Raw genomic sequence first — 21,312 nt, 5'->3', positions numbered from 1 at the left:
AGGGTTGACCGTGATTGGATCAGGAGGCTGAACTCTGACCATGCAGGAAGTTCCGGGTCAGGCAGCCATCTTGGCCCAAGGTAGAACCATGCGGCCGTCGGGCCCCATCATTGCAATCAGCTGTGCTGTTCTCGTTGATTGGCTGACGTGGGGCAGCGTGCTGATTGCAGGGGTGGGACTTGGCAGTATTTAAGCAGTATGGTTTTGCCATTCGCGCTGGCTGGGCTGAACTGAAAACACATGCTGTGCTTGCTTTGTTGCTTTCATTCACTGCTGTTATTCACAGAAGCTTGAAAATCTTGGACACTGTTGGATTACTGGAGTGAGGAACCGAGGACTGGCCATTAATCTGTGAAAGGGAGCTAAGAAGCAGTGAGAGGAAACCCACCGCAGTACCACAACGAAACCCAGTGCTTCCTTTGTTGTTATTTTGTAACCGTGACATTTTTGTTTACTCTTTTTATTTCAAACCTGAGTTTACCATTGCTGGTATTCCAGGTGGTTTTCTTGTTTATTTTTTGCAATACTGGACTGTTCTATTTTTATTGTTTTTGTAAAATAAAACCCTGCCCTGATACCATTGATGATACAGGGCTCTAAGGACTAATCTCCATTTCCGGCTCCTGTGTGCTGTCATTTCTGGTCCTTCCCAAAAGCTCCACCCACTACCCTCCCACAGGTGGTGTCAGAAGTGGGATGAGCATGGACCGGCACACCCTGCAAGCCGTTCTGGAGGATCAGGAGAGACACCGTGATGGTATAGAGCGGCGTCGGGAAGAACGGGATGCTCAGAGGGATGCTGAGCGTACAGCCCACATGACTGCGATGGCTGACAAGATGGCGGCCATGTGTCTGGCCATTCAGAACCTGGTAGTGGCCCAAGCCCAAGCTCAGGTCCCGGTCGCAGCAGCTGGACCAGTGCTGCCAGTGCCCAAAATCCGTCTGCAAAAGATGACCCCAGAAGATGACCCGGAGGCCTTCCTGACCACATTTGAGCGGATGGCTACAGTGTCAGGGTGGCCAGCCGGATGTTGGGCAGCCCAACTAGCCCCCTGTCTAACTGGTGAAGCGCAGGCAGCATACCAGGCTCTGAGCAACGTGGCGGCGGAAGATTACTCCCAGGTGAAGACAGCTATCCTCCGGCGCCTTAATATCACCCCGGAGACGCATTGCCGGCGTTTCCGGAGTTACAAGCGGCTGGAGGGAACCCGGCCTCGCATCATGGCCCAGCAACTCTGGGACCATCTGACCCGCTGGCTGCGTCCCACTGAACGGACCACCCAACAAATCATGGAGTCTGTGGCGGTCGACCAGTTCCTGGAGGTGTTGGAACCAGAGACTCGAGCCTGGGTCGCTCGCCACAGTCCCGAGACGATGGACACGGCCGTCGAGCTGGCGGAGGCCTTCGAGGACGCACTGCTTCGGGTGGACCCCAGTCCAGCTCCAGTGAGGCATCAGCCTTCGCCAGCGCACCCAAAGACTGCAACGAGGCCTTCAGTTTTCCTCGTCCCTTTGAGCGCCTCTCCTCCAAAGTGGAGACAGAGGTTAGCTCCCAGCTGGGCTAGAGAGAATCCTTGGACCTCCCCTAGTGGACCAAGGGACAAACAGCCGTCTCCCACAGCGCCGCCTTCCCCTACCTGCTTCCGGTGCCACGAGGTGGGGCACATCGCGAGATTCTGTCCCATCGCGATGGAGTGTGACGTGGCCTTGCGATGTCCGGCTGCAGAGGGTGGTGAGTACAGGGGAAGGGGTCGGGAGGGGCCTTGCATTATTAATGTAGATGTTGGTAATATGAGTACCCACGCATTAGTGGACTCAGGGTGTAGTCACACTATAATTCGGTCTGCTCTCTTGGAGGGTACGCCTTGGCGGCCACAGGGGTCTGTGACCATCTCGTGTATTCATGGAGAAACCAAGGCATATCCTACCACTAAAGTTAGAATGACTGTGGAAAGTCGGACGTGCCATGTAGTCGTGGCCGTCGCTAAAAAGGTGCCATACCCAGTGATTTTGGGTCGAGATTGGCCTTACTATTCAGAAGTTAAGGTCAATGCGGCTCGGCCACCCATTGTAGAAGGGGTGGTCGCAACGGGGGATCCAATTGGCCGGATCTTTCCCTTGCAGGCCGACATATTTACTTCCAGGTTCCGGCCCCGTAAAACTAAAAGAGAGCAGAGGGCTGAGAAACTTGAGGGGGCATTAATGAGACAAGGCTGGCGATTGGTGGGGAAATCTGCATTGCCTGTCAAACGAACACAGAAGGGTGTGGGTGTCCAGTGTGACCAGCGGGAGCGGGTTACTGAGATCCCTAGAGCAGAAGCTACTGAGGCCCCGCTCGGCATACCGCAATTCTGGGACCGGGGTGTGGACCTGGAGTGGGAGCAAAGTAACGACCCCACTCTGGTGCACATCCGGGGGCAGGTTCGGTCTGTCGAGGGGAAGGAAGTTGAAGGCTGCGGGCCGCTCACATTTCCTCACTTCATCGTGATGTGGCATTTGCTGTATAGGGTATCCCAAACCCCGGGCACAGTACAGCCTGTAACCCAGTTATTGGTTCCGGGGTCTTTCCGCCGGGAGGTCATGAGGTTGGCACATGATATTCCCTTTTCTGGCCACCTGGGGCGGGAAAAGACCTTGGAACGAATACTGGCCCGGTTTTATTGGATGGGACTCCACATGGATGTGAGGAAATATGTAGCGGAGTGTCCCGATTGTCAGAGAGTAGCGCCGGGACGGGTTCGCCCGGCCCCGCTGGTCCCACTGCCCCTGGTTTGTACTCCCTTCGATCGCATAGCAATGGACATAGTGGGCCCAGTGCAGCCCGCCAAATCTGGATATACGCACATTTTAGTAATGGTGGATTATGCTACTCGATATCCAGAGGCGGTGCCACTGCGCTCCACTAGTGCTGTCGCCATTGCTAAAGAACTAGTTAAGATTATTGCTAGAGTAGGGGTGCCCAAAGAGATTCTGACAGATCAAGGAACTAACTTCATGTCCGATACCCTCAAAGAAGTTTACAAAATTTTGAAAATCCATCCCATCAGGACCTCTGTGTACCATCCGCAGACAGATGGCCTGGTGGAAAGGTTTAATCAGACCCTGAAGCAGATGCTGAGGCGATTTGTGAACCAGGAACAAAAACATTGGGCAAAACTCCTTCCCTTCCTGATGTTCGCAGTGAGAGAGGTGCCACAGAGCTCAACTGGGTTCTCCCCGTTTGAGCTGCTGTATGGGAGACAACCCCGAGGCATTCTCGATCTCGTGCGAGAAGGGTGGGAGGACCAAACCTCTACGTCTAAAAATGTAGTCAAATATGTACTACTGCTATGAGATCGCTTGGAATTAGTCGGTCGTTTGGCTCAAGAGAACCTGTGCAATGCTCAGCATCAGCAGCAGCAGCAGTACAATCAAAAAGCACGAATTCGGACTTTTCGAACTGGGGATAAGGTACTGCTGCTTCTTCCCACAGCTGAGTCTAAGTTGTTTGCCAAGTGGCAAGGGCCTTATGAGGTGGTTCGAGCTATAGGGAGAGTCAATTATGAAATCAGGCAGCCGGACCATCGAAAACCACTTCAAATATATCATGTAAATTTGTTAAAACCTTGGAGAGACAGAGAGGCCCTGTTTATTGCTAATGATATCCCCAAGGAGGATTTTGGTCCTGAGGTGGGGCCACTTGGTCAAACAACTAAGATTTCAATGGGGAAACAGTTACTTCCCTGTCAGAAACAGGAGCTGGGCCAACTAATTGAGGAATTCAGTGATGTTTTTTCTGAGTTGCCCGGTAGAACTGACATTATTGAACATGCCATTATTACTCCGCCAGGTGTTCGAGTGCGTCAGAGGCCTTACCGGATCCCGGAAAGTCGGCGGGGTGTAATGCGCTGGGAAGTGGCCAGTATGCTCGAGCTGGGAGTAGTGCAACCTTCCCAGAGCGAGTGGTGTAGTCCTGTGGTAATGGTACCTAAGAAGGATGGCTCCACTCGTTTCTGTGTGGACTTTAGAAAGGTGAACGCTATCTCCAAGTTCGATGCGTACCCCATGCCCCGAGTGGATGAGCTCCTTGACAGACTGGGTAAGGCGAGGTTCTTGTCCACTCTGGACCTGACGAAGGGATACTGGCAGATCCCATTAACACCCAGCTCCAAGGAGAAAACCGCATTTGCTACCCCGGATGGCTTGTTTCATTTCAAGACCATGCCCTTTGGGTTGCATGGGGCCCCGGCTACCTTCCAGAGACTGATGGACAAGGTGTTATGTCCCCATCATCAGTATGCTGCAGCGTATATTGATGACGTGGTTATTTTTAGCTCTACCTGGAAGGAGCACCTTGATAGATTGGCGGCTGTCCTGCAGTCTCTGAGGGAGGCGGGGCTAACAGTCAACCTAGGTAAATGCGCGTTTGGCAAACAAGAGACCCAATATCTTGGATTTAGCATGGGTAATGGTCGGGTAAAACCAGTGGCTTCCAAGGTCCAGGCCTTGGTGGACACTCCGGTTCCACGAACCAAGGCTCAAGTGAGGTCACTTTTGGGGCTGGCAGGCTATTATCGCTGTTTTATCCCCGAGTTTTCCATCATTGTTAGCCCCTTGATTGACCTAACTAAGAAGAGCGCCCCAAACACTGTAAAATGGTCAGATGAGTGTCAGGAAGCATTTGACATGATAAAGCGGATACTTTGCCAAGCCCCTGCACTAGTGTCACCAGATTTCGACAGGGAATTCATCCTCCAGACAGATGCCTCGGATGTCGGTCTGGGGGCAGTCTTGTCCCAGGAGATCGATGGGGTAGAGCACCCCGTGCTATACATTAGCAGGAAAATGGCTCAGAGGGAGCGCAACTACTCAGTTATTGAGAAGGAGTGCCTGGCCATTAAATGGGCCATGAACTCTCTTCGATATTATCTCCTGGGGCGGTCCTTCACTCTTGTCACAGATCACGCTCCTCTTAAGTGGCTAAACACGATGAGGGACACGAACGCCCGGATTACTCGGTGGAGTCTGGCGCTGCAACCCTTTAACTTCACTGTTAAACATCGTTCGGGTAAGGAGCATCAAAATGCTGATTTTTTTTCAAGGGAGGGTGGTGATTTAGGGGAGTTAGGGTTGGCCGAGTGTGCCTATGGCTCCACTCTGAGGGGGGGGATGTGTGACAGGACTGGAAGGAGTCCCTGTCGTAATTTGCCCTCCCGACCACCGGCAGCGCTGTGTAGGGTTGACCGTGATTGGATCAGGAGGCTGAACTCTGACCATGCAGGAAGTTCCGGGTCAGGCAGCCATCTTGGCCCAAGGTAGAACCATGCGGCCGTCGGGCCCCATCATTGCAATCAGCTGTGCTGTTCTCGTTGATTGGCTGACGTGGGGCAGCGTGCTGATTGCAGGGGTGGGACTTGGCAGTATTTAAGCAGTATGGTTTTGCCATTCGCGCTGGCTGGGCTGAACTGAAAACACATGCTGTGCTTGCTTTGTTGCTTTCATTCACTGCTGTTATTCACAGAAGCTTGAAAATCTTGGACACTGTTGGATTACTGGAGTGAGGAACCGAGGACTGGCCATTAATCTGTGAAAGGGAGCTAAGAAGCAGTGAGAGGAAACCCACCGCAGTACCACAACGAAACCCAGTGCTTCCTTTGTTGTTATTTTGTAACCGTGACATTTTTGTTTACTCTTTTTATTTCAAACCTGAGTTTACCATTGCTGGTATTCCAGGTGGTTTTCTTGTTTATTTTTTGCAATACTGGACTGTTCTATTTTTATTGTTTTTGTAAAATAAAACCATGCCCTGATACCATTGATGATACAGGGCTCTAAGGACTAATCTCCATTTCCGGCTCCTGTGTGCTGTCATTTCTGGTCCTTCCCAAAAGCTCCACCCATTACCCTCCCACATATACCATACCAAACAAGCAAGACTGTAATGTAAAGTATACATTGATTTATAGATTTGTATGCTTCTTGGAAATCAAAACTAGTTTTTGACCCTTTAAAACTACATAGATTACCACAGCTATATATTTCTTTTTTTTTTTTTTTTCTTTTACACAGGAACAGAAGTTTACAAAATCATTTTGACCAAGTAGAAAAATCATAATCTCCTTGTGACTCAGTCATTCACAATTAAAGAAAAATAACATAACCCAAACATAAATTGCAGCATTTCAACAAGCTAGTAATTCATGTCTAAAGCCCCTTCCACACTGGCATGCAGTACCAGGGTCAGACCCTCCCCGGATCGGGACCCAGTGTTATGCGGTTTGGCTGTACTATTTCACACTGCTTTTGAATTAGCAGGGTCGACCTGGGTTACAAAAGCAAATACGCAACACACGTATCAATGCCCAGGAAGCAGCTTGTTACCAACGTTTCCATCCATTCTTCGCTGGATTGAACCGTCAGCCCAAATGTTGATTAGAGCAAATGCATGTTTCTTCATCCCTGATGCAATCTAGCCCATGGTGTGTCTCAATCAACACAAGAATGGCTAAACAGAAATGGCCTTCATGCATTTTGTTAGCTCAACCTGAGTCAAAGAATGTCACACATCCTGAGGTACGTAGTTTCACTACCCAATGACCCAGATAGCCAGGGCATTGCTAACAGAACTGCTTATTATCTAAACATTTAAATGCAGTAAACACAAATAATACATTATTAGGAAAAAAAAAAATGCATTGTTTTATTAAAAAAATATTTATACTGTTTTACAGGTTACAGCTTAAAAGGTAGTGACAAGAATCTGTACTACAGTAAAGCTTGTATGGTTTCCTTCTTCACACAGTTTTATTTTGATTTCTATGGTATATATTGTGAACTAGCAATACCCTTAGAGCTAAGGCTTATCAGGACTCTATGAATATATTGTGCAAACAAGACCAGGGGCTTGTTTCTATATTGCAAATGCGTAAGTGCAAATCACAAAAGGTCTTACGACAAGTTATCACCTCCAATTTCGAACGCTTAGTTCATTCGAATCAAATTTGTTTTTGAATTGGAATATGAAAGATAGGTTTATAAATGACTCGCTCATTCTATATGGGAAAATAAATAGAATAGGCAAAATGGAGAAAATGTACTGTGAAAGATATTGGAAATCGAATTGCTTAATTAGCAATTAAATACATTTAATTGCATGGGAAACTCCCTCTCTCACATATATAATTAAACACACACACACACACACACACATACATACATATATATATATATGGGACAAACACAGGATTTTCATGTTTGGATATCCGCTCACAATTTAAATATTCGTTCGGATATTCGTTTTTATTTTCAAAAAGTAATAAAAGCCATTATATTGCTCTGAACTCAGGTAGATGCAGCATAGCAGCAGGGGCAGGGGGTGTGTCCATGGCCCTTGTGTGTGGCCCTTATTTTCCCAAAATAAATAGTACATAAAGTTGCCACCACGTTTTATTTTTATTTTTTTTCATTTATTGTTATTGCTGTTTCTTCACAGTAAACAGTGGCCATAATAACATGAGGTTTACTTGTGTCTTTCTGTAGCTGAACACGCAAACGAAAACTGAAATTAAACATTTCAAATAAAGCAAACATGGAAATGGCGTTGTAAAGTGAAGGGGAAGAAACTCACTGTTTTGGTTCTCGTTTATTACATTCCACATAACAGAAAGTCGCAACAAAAAATACAATCTATATAAAAATCACTACACAACATTTTCAGTAAGTTGGATACTGTTTAAGCAACGCATTTCAGAATGGTGTGCTTGCTTTTTTTCTGATCCTTTGAGATTCTGACTCACACCTTTTAATATGGCTAGGAACATTTGTATCCCTACATGCCAATTTTGATGATACACTTCAAAAACATTGTACACAGGAAATCACCGCGTATTTGGAAGTTTGATAGAACAACACATTTTTGTACCAGATAGCTTTCCATAGAGATCACTAAAGTACCGTTTACATTATCACACCAGTACCGTAAGGGCTCCACAATCTCACAGTACAGGTGTATTTACACTAGCAAATACCCGAGCCGAGCCAGAACCAAGCTGTGAAACTCCAGCCCTGCAACATATCTGTGTCTGGCTCAGAGCTGAAGGGGGCCGTGGGCGGGGATTACAACCTATGTCATTACGTTTGTTTTCATCATCAGCCAGCGTTCGAAGAAGTGAAGAAAAAACATTACAAGGTGGACTGTAATGATTTTGACGGACTGAAAATGCAAGCCTGGGATGCCAATGAAGTACAGGCACTGGTAACTCTCTGGTGTGATAGAAGTGTCCAGGGAAAACTTGGGTCTAGCGTACAAAACAAAACAAAAATATGCCAAACTTGCGGTAGACCTGACGGAATTGGGATATAACCGGAGTCTTAAACAGTGCTGGGAGAAAATTAAGAAACTAAAACAAGAGTATAAAAAAATAAAAGGCATTACAGCAAAAGTGGAGCCGATTGGAAAAAAAAGCAAATATTACAACATTATGGACTCTGTATTAGGACATCGACCTGCAACACTTGTCGCTGGTGTTGTCAATTCTGTGTGAATTCTGTGTGTGTGTGCATAATCTGGTTTGTTTACTTTTTGCTGTCTAAAACTTTTAAATAGAGGCTCAAGAATGACTCTGTTGATCCTGTGTGTTTATATATATATATATATATATATATATATATATATATATATATATATATATATATAAATATCACACAGAGCTCTTTTTCATTTGCCATTTTTTTAAACTGTTGTGCAAATTCTGGTGAGATGGTAAAGTGCAAGGTATTTTTTTCATTTCGGGGGTGAACAAATTGTACTCAGATGGGCTACCAAAAGAGAAACTATGGTAGCCCACCACAGATTTTGGTAGTCCACATTGATAAATATTTCCATTTAATGTGCCATTAAAAATATGTAGATGGATACAATTGTAAGGTTGTAAATGGTTCAGAAAAAACAAAACAAAAAAAAAGACAAATACTCCAGGTACATAAAATAGCTTATGTAATTATGTTTTTTTTACTGTTTTTTTTTTTTTTGTTTGTTTGTTGTTTGTTTTTTGTTTTTTCAACATTAAACACTCGGTATCTGTAATTTAAACTTGACAATAATCATGTGAAACTGTTTTGCCCTATGGCTACACGAAAGTACACATGGTTGAAACATTAGAAATCAGTTTTTACTATTTGCAAAATAAATAAAATAAATAAAGTGTACCTTAAATTATAAATCAAGTGAAAATAAAATGTTAAGCCTGGATGCAAAGGCCTGTGTATAGCTTGGTCTCTTTCAGATCTGTCCATATCACAACTATATACAATTTATTTTAATTTTTTTTTTTCAAAAATACAAATTGTTCAACTTTCATGAAAAGTCTTTAAAAGGATTAGAGCATTGCTAAATGCTATTTTGTTTTTAAATGAAGTACAAAATAAAATTATTATCCCAAATTTTTGTAAGACAACCATAAAAAAACAGCATTTTTATTTTTTTGTACATATATTAGGAAAAAATGAAAATGAAATAAATAAACAGATTGTTTTGCAAGTTGAATTATAAAAATTTAAAAAAGGAAGGCATTGTCATAGATGTGCCTGGGTTAAAGTGTTCAGTATGGGCCCTCACAATAGATTTTAAGAAATCTACCCTATCTTCTGTCAAGCTGACTCTCAAACTTGTAACTATGAGGTGCAAGCCTGAAAAAGCCAATACGCATTCTGCTGTGCTTGGGCTAATAGTAAGAAGAATCTTAACTATAGTATACCAGACATGTTGTCAGGATTCTCTTGCAGCAGTCCACTGTAAATATCTATTGAGCAGGAGAAACTGTAATCTTTAGGTGCTTTTTCACGAGCTTCCACTCTCCTTGAAGTGAACTATCATTAACACCAACAAGCAAAACATCTTTAAAGAGATTAAACAAGCCTCTAATCTCATCATTTCCATACTGCCTCGGAGATTCTAAATCACATAACCACTTTTTGTAAGTACAACATTTGAAAATTTGAAACTGGAAGATTGTCAAAATATTCAAATCTTTCAGTGAGGTGTGTTATTGCACCTATCAGTTTCTGAAGATCACTGTTGAGAATCTCTGTGGAAAAAGCTCTTGGCAGTTTAGTGACAGGGTGCCCACCTCTTTTGTATATGTATTTTATGTATTATTATTATTATTATTATTATTATTATTATTATTATTATTATTATTATTGATGATGATTGTGTGGGGGCCGACGGGAATGCCGTCATTATTATTTATTATTTGAGCCCGCCAAAAAGCCGGTTTTAAGTGTAGCTGGCGTGGATGAGGTTAAATCCCTGACCCGATAAAGCTTGTGGGAATGGGGCTGGAGCCTTAATAAGGTCATTGTTTAATGGGTAATTAAGGGTCCAGCCACATAATGTATAAGACCGACTCCAGGCTCATGAAAAGGAAGTTGGGGTGAATTAAGGACAGAAAGAATGAATACTACCAGCCAGTGAACAAGGTACTTGTTGTTAAAAAAACATATCATTATTTGTTAGTGTTTATTTTGTGGGAACAATTCAATAATTGATCATTTAATATCTGGGTTGATTAGTTCTCTCAATAATAATGTTTAAATTGACGTGTTTCAAAGATCGAGGATTTACTATGAACACACATTCACGCGCAGAAACAAGGAATGGTTAATCAATAGTAGCATTTTATTAAGTACACAAATAATAAACAGAAATCAGAAAAGTCAGAAAGTAAATCTCTTAGTCTATAAGCACACAACACAATTCACAAGCCTCTCACTGCACTCATGTTTGACTAGAAGGCAGATGAAATATGACACCCCTTTTCCCCTAGAACATCAGCAGCAGGCAGCAAGCCTGTGACGTAGCTAGTCTCTCACACACACACACACACACACACACACACACACACACACACACACACACATCCAGTGCACAGTGTACATCTGTGATAATGCAAAAAATCTTAAGAATAGCTCACAATAATGTTATGTAGATTAAGTATAGGGCAAGCTTACTTTTAAAGAAATTCTTCATCTATCAATGTGAGGTAGATTACTTATAGTTACTTCATTAAGTTTCACTAAAAGTTATTTCGCACGCAAAGTGTGCAAACTAAATAATTAACAGTTCAATTCTATGTGAATGTGTTACAATTAATTAATTTAGTTCCATGAAAGGAAAATGCAACTGGAATTATACTCAACGGTTCCTTGAAGCTTAGACTTTTGGTCCGCTGGTTTGGAAACTCAGTCTGTTCAAGAGTCCAGTACAAACGCTCCTCTCAGCAACAAAGTCTTCAATCCCACTTTGGATCAAACTCAGATAGAATCAACACACAGCTGCAACAAAGTCTCCAGTCCTCAGTATAGGATCCACAACAGCGCCAGTCTGTTCTGTCCTCTTCGTTGAATCTTAAGCTAGCAGGTAGTAGGGCACAGTTTCTTTGGATACTGTGGGGTTTTAAGTGTACAGCAGACCCAGACTGGTTTGTCTGATAACAGTTGCTGTAGGTTTTATGGCAGTCTTCTTGCCGGTTACTTGTAGCTTGCTTCCTCATCTTGGGTCCGTTTATCTGGCAGAGTCCCGGAGTTGCAGCTTTCCTTAGCAGAGTGACAGCACCTTATTCAGCATTCGATGTGGAGCGCAAAATGTTCAATTTCGCTTCGATTTTTAGAGTCTTTTCACTCTGCTGAGTAGCTACTTTCATGAGGTCATTTGTGTATCTTACCACTAACTGACAGTCCTTTGATGTTTTAATGTCCTTTTCCACTGGGACATCGCTAGTTTAAGTCTTCCTTGTGTTAAAACGATTGTTGTTGCACGTGTGAATTATCTAGACATAATTCAACTGTCCGCTCAGCCAAATCCAGTTCAGGTGCCAGTCCTCTAATCAGTAGGTCATATAGTTCAGTGTGTCTGCAAACCAGAGGCCCCTTTCAAGACACGGGAGTACAAATACTCCATAGTCGAAAAGGAGTGTTTGGCCATTAAATGGGCTACCTACTCTTTACAATACTACCTGCTAGGACACTATTTTGATCTTGTCACAGACCATGCCCAACTCAAGTGGTTAAGCACAGTGAAGGACAGAAATGCCCGGATAGCCCTTCATGTATCATATGATTCACTGTGCAGGGAAAGACCACCAAAATGCAGATTATTTCTCCCGGAAGATGGAGTATTGGGAAAAGTAGATTTAGCCGAGTGTTTCTTCGGCTCCATTCTAGGCGGTGGGATATGTGACAGAGAAAGAATGAATCTTGTTTATAAATCTCCCTCCCGACCTGTGAGGGTGCTGTGTAAATGGAACAGAGTGCCGTGGACTGGATGGTCGGACAATTCATTCCAAGGGTTAGGCAGAAGTTGGCCATCTAGAAAGGGGGCAGAGCTATGGTACACGAAATCATTGATCTGGAAGGGAAATAATGTGGCAGCTGCAGATTGGAGGAGCGATTGCAATCGTTAAGCAAGGGGTCATGATTGATGGTGTATAAAGGGATGTAGCGAGCCCCTTGGTTAAATTGTGTAGTACGTGGCCTTGTGTACTACCATTCATTATTATTTACCATTGTCAAGGGACTTTGGATTATAAAATAAAACACCATTGCACCTGAATTATTGTTGTCTGTCTGTTGTTGATCACACGGCATCACTCCTGCACACTGCAAACCACTAATATAATTTTAAATCTGTATTTTTTAACATTCTCTGACGACATAAGCATAGGGTCTGATGAACAATATATTTTATTTAAAAAATATATTTTCATGATGGACAGCAACAAAGCGAGCAGTTCTGTACATTTAGTTGTTTATTTTTAGAAACAGGTTTTCCCCCTCTGCCCCTGTACTGTGTTTTGTGTTTGTGTATTTATATTTATATATTTATATATATGACGGTGTCGTCGTGCATTTTGTTTTGTTGTTTTGTATTGTTTTGTTTTGCAGTGTGGATGGGAAGCCGCATCCACATTAAAAACTCGTGCAGAAGGTGGCCATCTCCCGAATTAATTAAGTGATTAATTTGTTGCTAACCGGAGATGGTCACCTCCATAAATACTTGCAGCTCTTTACACTCCGGGTGGGTGTTCAGAGGAGGAACAAGAGGAGCGAGAGGAGATATTCAAAAACGAAATGAAGGCTACTGCCCAGCCAGACCGTAACTGTTATTATTGTGCTTGTGATTTGTTCTTGTTTGAATATTTATTTTCTGTGCTCTGTGAGCAGTGTTTATTTTTGTTTAAATATTATATTTTTGTATTCTTTAATAAATGGCACACACCGCGCCTGTAAACTTCAGAAACCTTTGTTGTTCTTCATCCTTCTTCTGGTCTGACGTCACCGCAATGCCATTTCCTGCCACACGTGGTGTAAGCAGTGGGATTGACCACAGCATCTGACTCAGGCCAGAGAGAGAAGAAAGGTACTGCAGTTTTTTGTTTTTTTATTATAATTTTTTTGGTGAAAGGATGGGAAGGAGACAGCTGCAGCAGCTGCAGCAACTGCAGCAGCAACAGCAGGCACAGGAGGAGATCAGCTAGGAAGCCCTCCTCCACAACATAAGTAAGACCTGCTGTTGCTACATCTGTGGGGAGTGGAGGCATTTCCCAGTTAATTGCCCCCTCCCCGAAGAAGAGTGGTCCTACTGCTGCTGGAGAGGGGAAAAGGACCTGGAGTGGGAAAAGTCGGTGCATCCACAGCCCAAGTGGGAGGAGCCTGAACGTCCAGCGCCTGAGTGGGAGGAGCCCAAATGTCCAGCGCCTGAGTGGGAGGAGCCTGAACATCCACAGCCCAAGAGGGAGGAGTCGGTGCATTCACAGCCCAAGAGGGGGGAGTCGGTGCATCCACAGCCCAAGAGGGGGAGTTGGTGTATTCACAGCCCAAGAGGGGGAAGTTGGTGTCCACAGCCCAAGAAGGACTCAGGTATATTCAGTTACCCTAGCATGTTCTACTACAGGGCAAGGGAAAAAATTGCAAAATAATTGAGTTTTTTTAACTATCTGTATCTGAAAAACCACACAAGCGACTGGAACGCTACTATTCACATCAAGAGATTTACTCCAGGGGATAGTGCATATATTTTTTCAGGCAAATCCATCAAACAAATCAAAAGTTATTACAGGCAAAAATTTGAGTTTAACATCTCATACATTAATCTTTGTACATTTTTAATAAAGGAAACGATCTTAAGCAAGGCCGGTGCAAGGATTTTTGCCGCGCTAGGCAAATGAAATTATGCCGCCCTCCCTTTTCACTCTTTTTTTTAAATTTATTTTATATATATATATATATATATATATATATATATATATATATATATATATATATATATATATATATAGTGAGAGCAGAAGGAAGCAAGTTTTCTTCCAGGACAACCTTGTACTTGGCTTGATTCATGCCAAAGCTGCCCGATTCCAGCCTTGCTGAAGCACCCCCAGATCATCACCGATCCTCCACCACATTTCACAGTGGGTGCGAGACATTGTGGCTTGTAGGCCTCTCCAGGTCTCCGTCTAACCATTAGACGACCAGGTGTTGGGCAAAGCTGAAAATTGGACTCATCTGGGGGTGCTTCAGCAAGGCTGGAATCGGGCAGATTTGTCTTTGTGAAGGGCGCATGAATCAAGCCAAGTACAAGGTTGTCCTGGAAGAAAACTTGCTTCCTTCTGCTCTGACAATGTTCCCCAACTCTGAGGATTGGTTTTTCCAGCAGGACAATGCTCCATGCCACACAGCCAGGTCAATCAAGGTGTGGATGGAGGACCACCAGATCAAGACCCTGTCATGGCCAGCCCAATCTCCAGACCTGAACCCCATTGAAAACCTCTGGAATGTGATCAAGAGGAAGATGGATGGTCACAAGCCATCAAACAAAGCCGAGCTGCTTGAATTTTTGTGCCAGGAGTGGCATAAAGTCACCCAACATCAATGTGAAAGACTGGTGGAGGGCATGCCAAGACACATGAAAGCTGTGCTTGAAAATCAGGGTTATTCCACCAAATATTGATTTCTGAACTCTTCCTAAGTTAAAACATTAGTATTGTGTTGTTTAAAAATGAATCTGAACTTATTTTCTTTGCATTATTCGAGGTCTGACAACACTGCATCTTTTTTTGTTATTTTGACCAGTTGTCATTTTCTGCAAATAAATGCTCTAAATGACAATATTTTTATTTGGAATTTGGGAGAAATGTTGTCAGTAGTTTATAGAATAAAACAAAAATGTTCATTTTACCCAAACACATACCTATAAATAGTAAAACCAGAGAAACTGATAATTTTGCAGTGGTCTCTTAATTTTTCCAGCTGTATATATATATATATATATATATATATATATATATATATATATATATCAATGTATAAACAAATTATTGTACACCAGATTATGTTTTTCTTTTTACATTGTCACAAAACTATATACAACTATATACAAGCATCACTCTTCTTACAAACGTAGTGACATCTACTGTCAGTTTTATAATGACAATATGTTGTGTGAAATTTAATTACTTTAAATTTAAAAGGAAGTTGATGTGGAAATAAATAAGACAATTACTTCACAGAGTAATTTTAAAAGGTCCTTTATTATTTCACACACACACGCAGTTACATACACAGATGCTATACTGCGAATAACGATATCCCTAACGGGACACAACCCAACAAGGTTACATACAAAGATTATATTAATCACAGATCAATACAATCCATGAGACGCAACTGAACTAATTCTTACCCTTCCAAGCGGATCGGGAGAGCCCTTCGACCCTGGTAAGAGAAAGCAGCTGTCTCCAAGAAATTACCGAGCAGGACTGCGCGCTAATCCTCACGGCTGACTCTCATCAGAGCAGGGGAGAACCCAGTCCTTTATAACTTACCAAGTCAGTCTTTTGCATGCGAGAGAGTAATTGGCCAGATCACTCCCTCGAGGCTCGGCCCTCTGAATAAACCATTCCTTTCCCTAGAACATTCTAACCAAAACAAGTTATATAAACGTGACAAAAACAAGTTATATAAGATACGGGGTTATTATAGGGCAAGGGCAAAGATGAACTCGAACGCATTTCTAGAACTTTCTAGAACACACTTTTTTTATTACACAATATTTAGGCTCATTGTAGATTCTACCACCATGCATGATCATGGATAACAATTTATACAGGATATGCAGGTTACTTCAAACACATCGTATTTTCATTGTACCTTATTTGTACAGCATCATATTGCACACCTAAACTACTATAAAACTGGTATCTAGCGTGTAGGTTAGTGATCATGTATAATCGTGCACAGCAAATCCTCCGGTACTTTTTTCTATAGGCAGATCCTTGACTTAAGAATTAACTTTAAAGAATTAAAGAATCTTTACCGATGTGTTATGAAAATGCTTTAATATCACACAACTGTTCTAATTTTAGTGCCTGGGCACAGATGAAGCTATCTCTTTTCCTTGTTATGTCAGGGCAATAATAACTAGCTACAAATCAAGCAATTTCCAGGACAGTCATCTGAGAATTTCAAAGATATTAAATCGGTAAAACATTTTGATTATCCTGTATTAACAACGTCCTTTTATAAGAATCATTGCCAGGGGCATTAAATTAAATCCAATAATGCCCAATTAAATCCAATAATACCCAATTTGAATATGCAAAGAACTTCAATGTGCCCTTTGCTTAGCAATAGGCAGACCAGATTTCACATGACACTGCACCAGCATGATCACCCCACCCCCCAGTGTTCCCGTACTTCCAGATTTAGGACTTCTAAAAAATCAGTAGAATCTATAATAAATAAATTAAATAAAAAAGATAAGCCCAATGAGACTTTGTTCTTTTTAAAAGCATGTTTTATTATTATTTTATTTTAGTAAATGTAACACATTTTCACAGAACTACCCTTCTTTTTGGCCACTGTCAGTCACATACCTGAAAACACAAGCCAGCAGAGCTGCATTTCCATCGTCTGTTATTTAACCTTTGAGTAGTGAGTTTTAAAATGTTTTGATGGGCCCAGTGGAGTGAGTTTTTTTTTTTTTTTTTTTTAATTTTCATAATTCATATTTACACTCCTCACATAGATACATTTGTTAGTAGGCCTGTTAGCAACTTATTACAACATATGTAAACAACTATGTTTAAAAAAAATGTAAACAACTATTTCCTATCGTAAATAAACAAAACAAATAAATATGAATCATTATTTTGTCATAGAGAAAGGTTTTGACAAAAATAGCAGGTAATCAATAAACAACGATCCAGATCAAGCACAACACGTCCCCCCAAAAAAAAGAACTTGAGAGCGAGAGAGAGAGATAGAAAGGTATACATCATATCCAGGTAAACACGTGGTGAGGGTGAAGTCAGTGAGGAAAATGAAGGTCAGTGATCCTTGTCATGTTGTCTGAGCTTGGGCGTCTCCTTGACTGGATGACTTCTGCCTTGTGTGATATTTTCTAGAAGTGCAGTGCCTGATCTTGCTGAAAGGGATCGTTTTTTTAGATTAATTTTTTCGGAGGATGAAGGCTATCAACATGGCCGTGTCAAGCAAGTGGAACAATAACTTTTTGTAACTTTGTTGCACAATCGACAAAACTAAGTCTTCGCTGGACACTTGTAAATTGATGTTGAATATAAATATTCTTCACTGACACCTGATTAAGTAGAAGAATTTAAATTGCAATCGGAATTTAATATAATTTTTAATACTTCTTTCCCACAGAGCATTTTTCGCCATTTTCCAGACATTGTTGGCGTTTTGTGACTGGGTTTTTTTACGTGTAATCCCATAAATATCTGGCAGATGGCGCAAGAGACCACTACAAGGTGTTGCTAGTGTTACAGTATCACAGCACAGTTTTGTTGACTTAGTAATTCAAGTTCAAAGCTCAGAATTTGCAAAACATACCAGTATGTTCGTACTCACCTGGCGACCATTAATTCAATGACGTACCGGTACGTTCGTACTACTCAAAGGATTAATCTACCATTACAGCTTGGTTCTTGGCTTCCTGTTCTGCTTTTATTCATCCTGAATCTTGTTACAGGTACCCGAGAATACTGTGGCTACTGACAAGCGATTGCTTAACATGCTGTCGTAGTCAGAATTTAGAAAGAGTCATTCCACATAATAACTTCTATTTGAGGAATTGGTGCCTTCATCATGCCCTCTGAATGCCAGTTCTTGCTTGCCAAGGTAAACAACAGAATCAGTCAAGTGTTTAAGAACCTCACAATTTTTTCTTACTTACTCATTATGATGTATTGTATCCCTACGCTTCTGCCCATCCAGTTGAACACCGATCCGGGTTTGTCCAAAGGAGTTATGGTGGCTTGCAAGTGACTTTGGGAACACTCATGTTTTTGTGCTGACTTCGATAGGCATCCTAGATTGCTGTAGCCTGTTCTGTTCCATATCACCTTCATTGTACTGAACAAAAGACATTTCCAGCAGTATATATTTTTTAATTGACAGATACATACTTCAAAGTTCTCAATATAATTCTCAATAACGGTCTCTATAATATTAGTAATATCAGACAAAATTCAGCTATTCTTATACCGCGCACCCTAGCATATTTATGTACTCACTAATGATTGGATAGCTGCATAACAACTGGCAGATCCTTGAGTTTCCCATTGGTTAAACCTACTCAAGACCTTCAAGTGTTTATGTAAATTGAAGATCTTCTTAGGTTGACTGTTCAACAGGTGTAATGGAAATTGTCCTATTGTTCATCACTCATCTCCTGTTGAGTTACAGCAGTCAGCAGTTAATTAGCGATCACGCCTAGCAGCATGCAGCTGCAGTGCTGACATAGTTAACACTAAAAGAACAGCCCGAGGGGGAACAGAAAAGGCTTCAATTAAAAGAGAGGAGTTTAGAATTAAAGGAAGAAGTAGCAGTTATCTAGAGGGAATCCTTGCAAATCTAAAAGGGAATGGCTGATACTGCTGCGAAACAGCTGCTGGCTACCCAGACCTCATCCATTTGAACCATTCTCTTCCCACATCTATGGGAGTTATTATTATTATTATTATTATTATTATTATTATTATTATTATTATTATTATTATTATTATTTTTTATTATTTTTTTTTTTTTTTTCTTCCCAAAACTTTAAACTGCTGCTGCTTTGAAGCTGTGTGACTGATCAGGTTCTGACTTGGCAGGTAGCAAGCTGGATACTTTGGCTGTCTGATGCTGAAAAATATTTGCTGCTGCGTCCTTGCAATTGGCGCCGTGACAAATTTTTCGATTAAAGCTTTCGAAATCTTCTTCTTGGGAACTGGGGAAGCGATTGATCTGAAACTTGATATATATCATCAGCATCCAAACCCGCATTAAGTTTGCTGTTTGAAAACCGTTTATCCAACAAACTCCAAACTTGGTAATCTTCCCAGTAACAATGGGATACAAATATGTGAAAATGGTGATGTTTTATAAAACAAGATGGCCGCCACTTATACGTTTACATTTGAAATTTAAACCTGCGTCAGTTGACAAATGATTTACTTGACTAACTCCAAACCTTTCAAAATCTTTTTCTTGGGAACCGGTGAAGCGATTGATCTGACCATTGGAATATATCATCAGCATCCAAACTCACATCAAGTTTGCGAAGCAGAAGTTTCTGTGATAAATTTCAATGTCAAAATGGCTGCCACAAATCTTATCGAAACGCGCCCTTAACAGCAAACTGCTGCAATTGAACACAGTTTCACCAACAAACTCCAAACATGGAAGTTATTGTCCCAGTAACAATGAAATACAAATATGTCAAAATGGTTGTTTTGTAAAACAAGATGGCTGCCAGGTGTATGTTTACGTCTGAAAATTAATAAGGCCTCAGTTGACAAACAGTTTACTTGACTAACTCAAAACTTCACAAGCATCATCCTTGACATGGTAGCAAACAACTGACTTTTAAGAAATTTGCGTTACAGGCTGCCTGACGCATTTTTGAAAAAAAAAACTTTCAAAATCTTTTGCGGAACAGTTGAAGTTGCTGATTTTAAACTTGGCACATTGAGAACTAAACACGCTTAGATGGGTACTGATACTGGGGCTTGGGAGCCGTAAAACTGCCTGGCAGTTCCATTATTATTATTATTATTATTATTATTATTATTATTATTATTATTATTTATTATTATTCCACCAAAAGTTTGTCGCAGAGTTCTGAAAAAGCATACGTAGGTAGATGCCTATGTGTGGCAACCAGACTGGCGTGCCCGAGTGGAAAAAGTTCACAGTTTGGCCACTAGGCTAGATCCTGTGAAATTATTGAGCAATTTTCAAAACTCTTGTCGACAAAAACGACTTAAGATCTGACAATGTCAGCAGATAGCGCACGAATATCCTATAAAAACAAAACGTTGAAACAAAATCAATTGGACAGTTGGTTTGCTCGCCGTGTTGGATTTGCACAAAATATTCAAAGATCTTCTTGTCTGAAACCGCAATGTTTATCACCAACAAAATTGTCACTTTTGCTCAGGACATGGTCCTTTCTATGTTTTGTAAAATCCCCTCTTTTTCGTTTAAAAACATAGATGCAGCAAGCAAAATAACAATTTCACGAGTGCTATATTTACATATATTAAAGTATAAATCCATGCTGCAATAGACTACAGACAGGAAACTCTTCAATGTTGGTACAGTTGTGCGGCCCATAATAAAGTAATAAACACTAAAAACGAAAGCAGATCGGTCACAGTTTGGCAGCCATATTAGAATTTACGTTTAAATTTTATCTCCTAGGCCGTGCCGATATGGTCAAACTTATAATGGAACACGCATAGGAAGTCATATGTGCTCTATGAAAAAATGTCATCACCCATGACCTTTGACCTCTCTAAAAGGTCAAACTAAAACTGTCGATTTTAAAATGGCATATTTTGGTCACATGGTTTGGCGGCTATATTGATAACACTGTATAACAATTTTTTTTTTTTTTTTTTTTTTTTTTTGGTTCCTGGGTAGTAAGTGTGGTATCCTAATTGCTTATGCCTCAAAAGTATAGAAAATGGCTATTATTCCCCACAAACTTTGCTTTTGTGACCAGGACAGTGATATTTTGAAAATTACCTATTTTCCAGAACATTCCAGATAGATTCAGTGCTGAGTAAACTTGGAGTAACTTCTAGAACTTTCTAGAACTTTCCAGTAATATAAATAGTAGTATAAATACAGGGGCCTCAAGCCCACCAGTTCAGTTTAGTTCCAGCTGCCTAAGTGGATACATATCTGCATTTTTCTGAGATGGCATCAAGAGGCTGCAAGCATCCGGCAGACGCATTTTGCTATGTCTGCGGCCAATTTATCAAGACA

At 41.5% G+C, this 21,312-nt stretch overlaps 1 protein-coding gene across 1 annotated transcript in view; it reads left to right on the top strand.

Moving 5' to 3' along the window:
* Positions 1-702: 702 nt before the first annotated feature.
* Positions 703-21,312, top strand: part of LOC121319883 — a 36,239-nt gene continuing 15,629 nt past the window's right edge. Inside the window, exons 1-2 of the mRNA XM_041257846.1 lie at positions 703-1,732; positions 3,830-5,202. Of these exons, the coding sequence (XP_041113780.1) occupies positions 703-1,732; positions 3,830-5,202 (2,403 nt within the window). The remainder of the gene's footprint in view (positions 1,733-3,829; positions 5,203-21,312) is intronic.

This window comes from Polyodon spathula, chromosome 1 (genome assembly GCF_017654505.1).
Source record: "Polyodon spathula isolate WHYD16114869_AA chromosome 1, ASM1765450v1, whole genome shotgun sequence".
Lineage (NCBI taxonomy): Eukaryota > Metazoa > Chordata > Actinopteri > Acipenseriformes > Polyodontidae > Polyodon > Polyodon spathula.
This window is presented reverse-complemented; position numbering and strand designations above follow the sequence as displayed.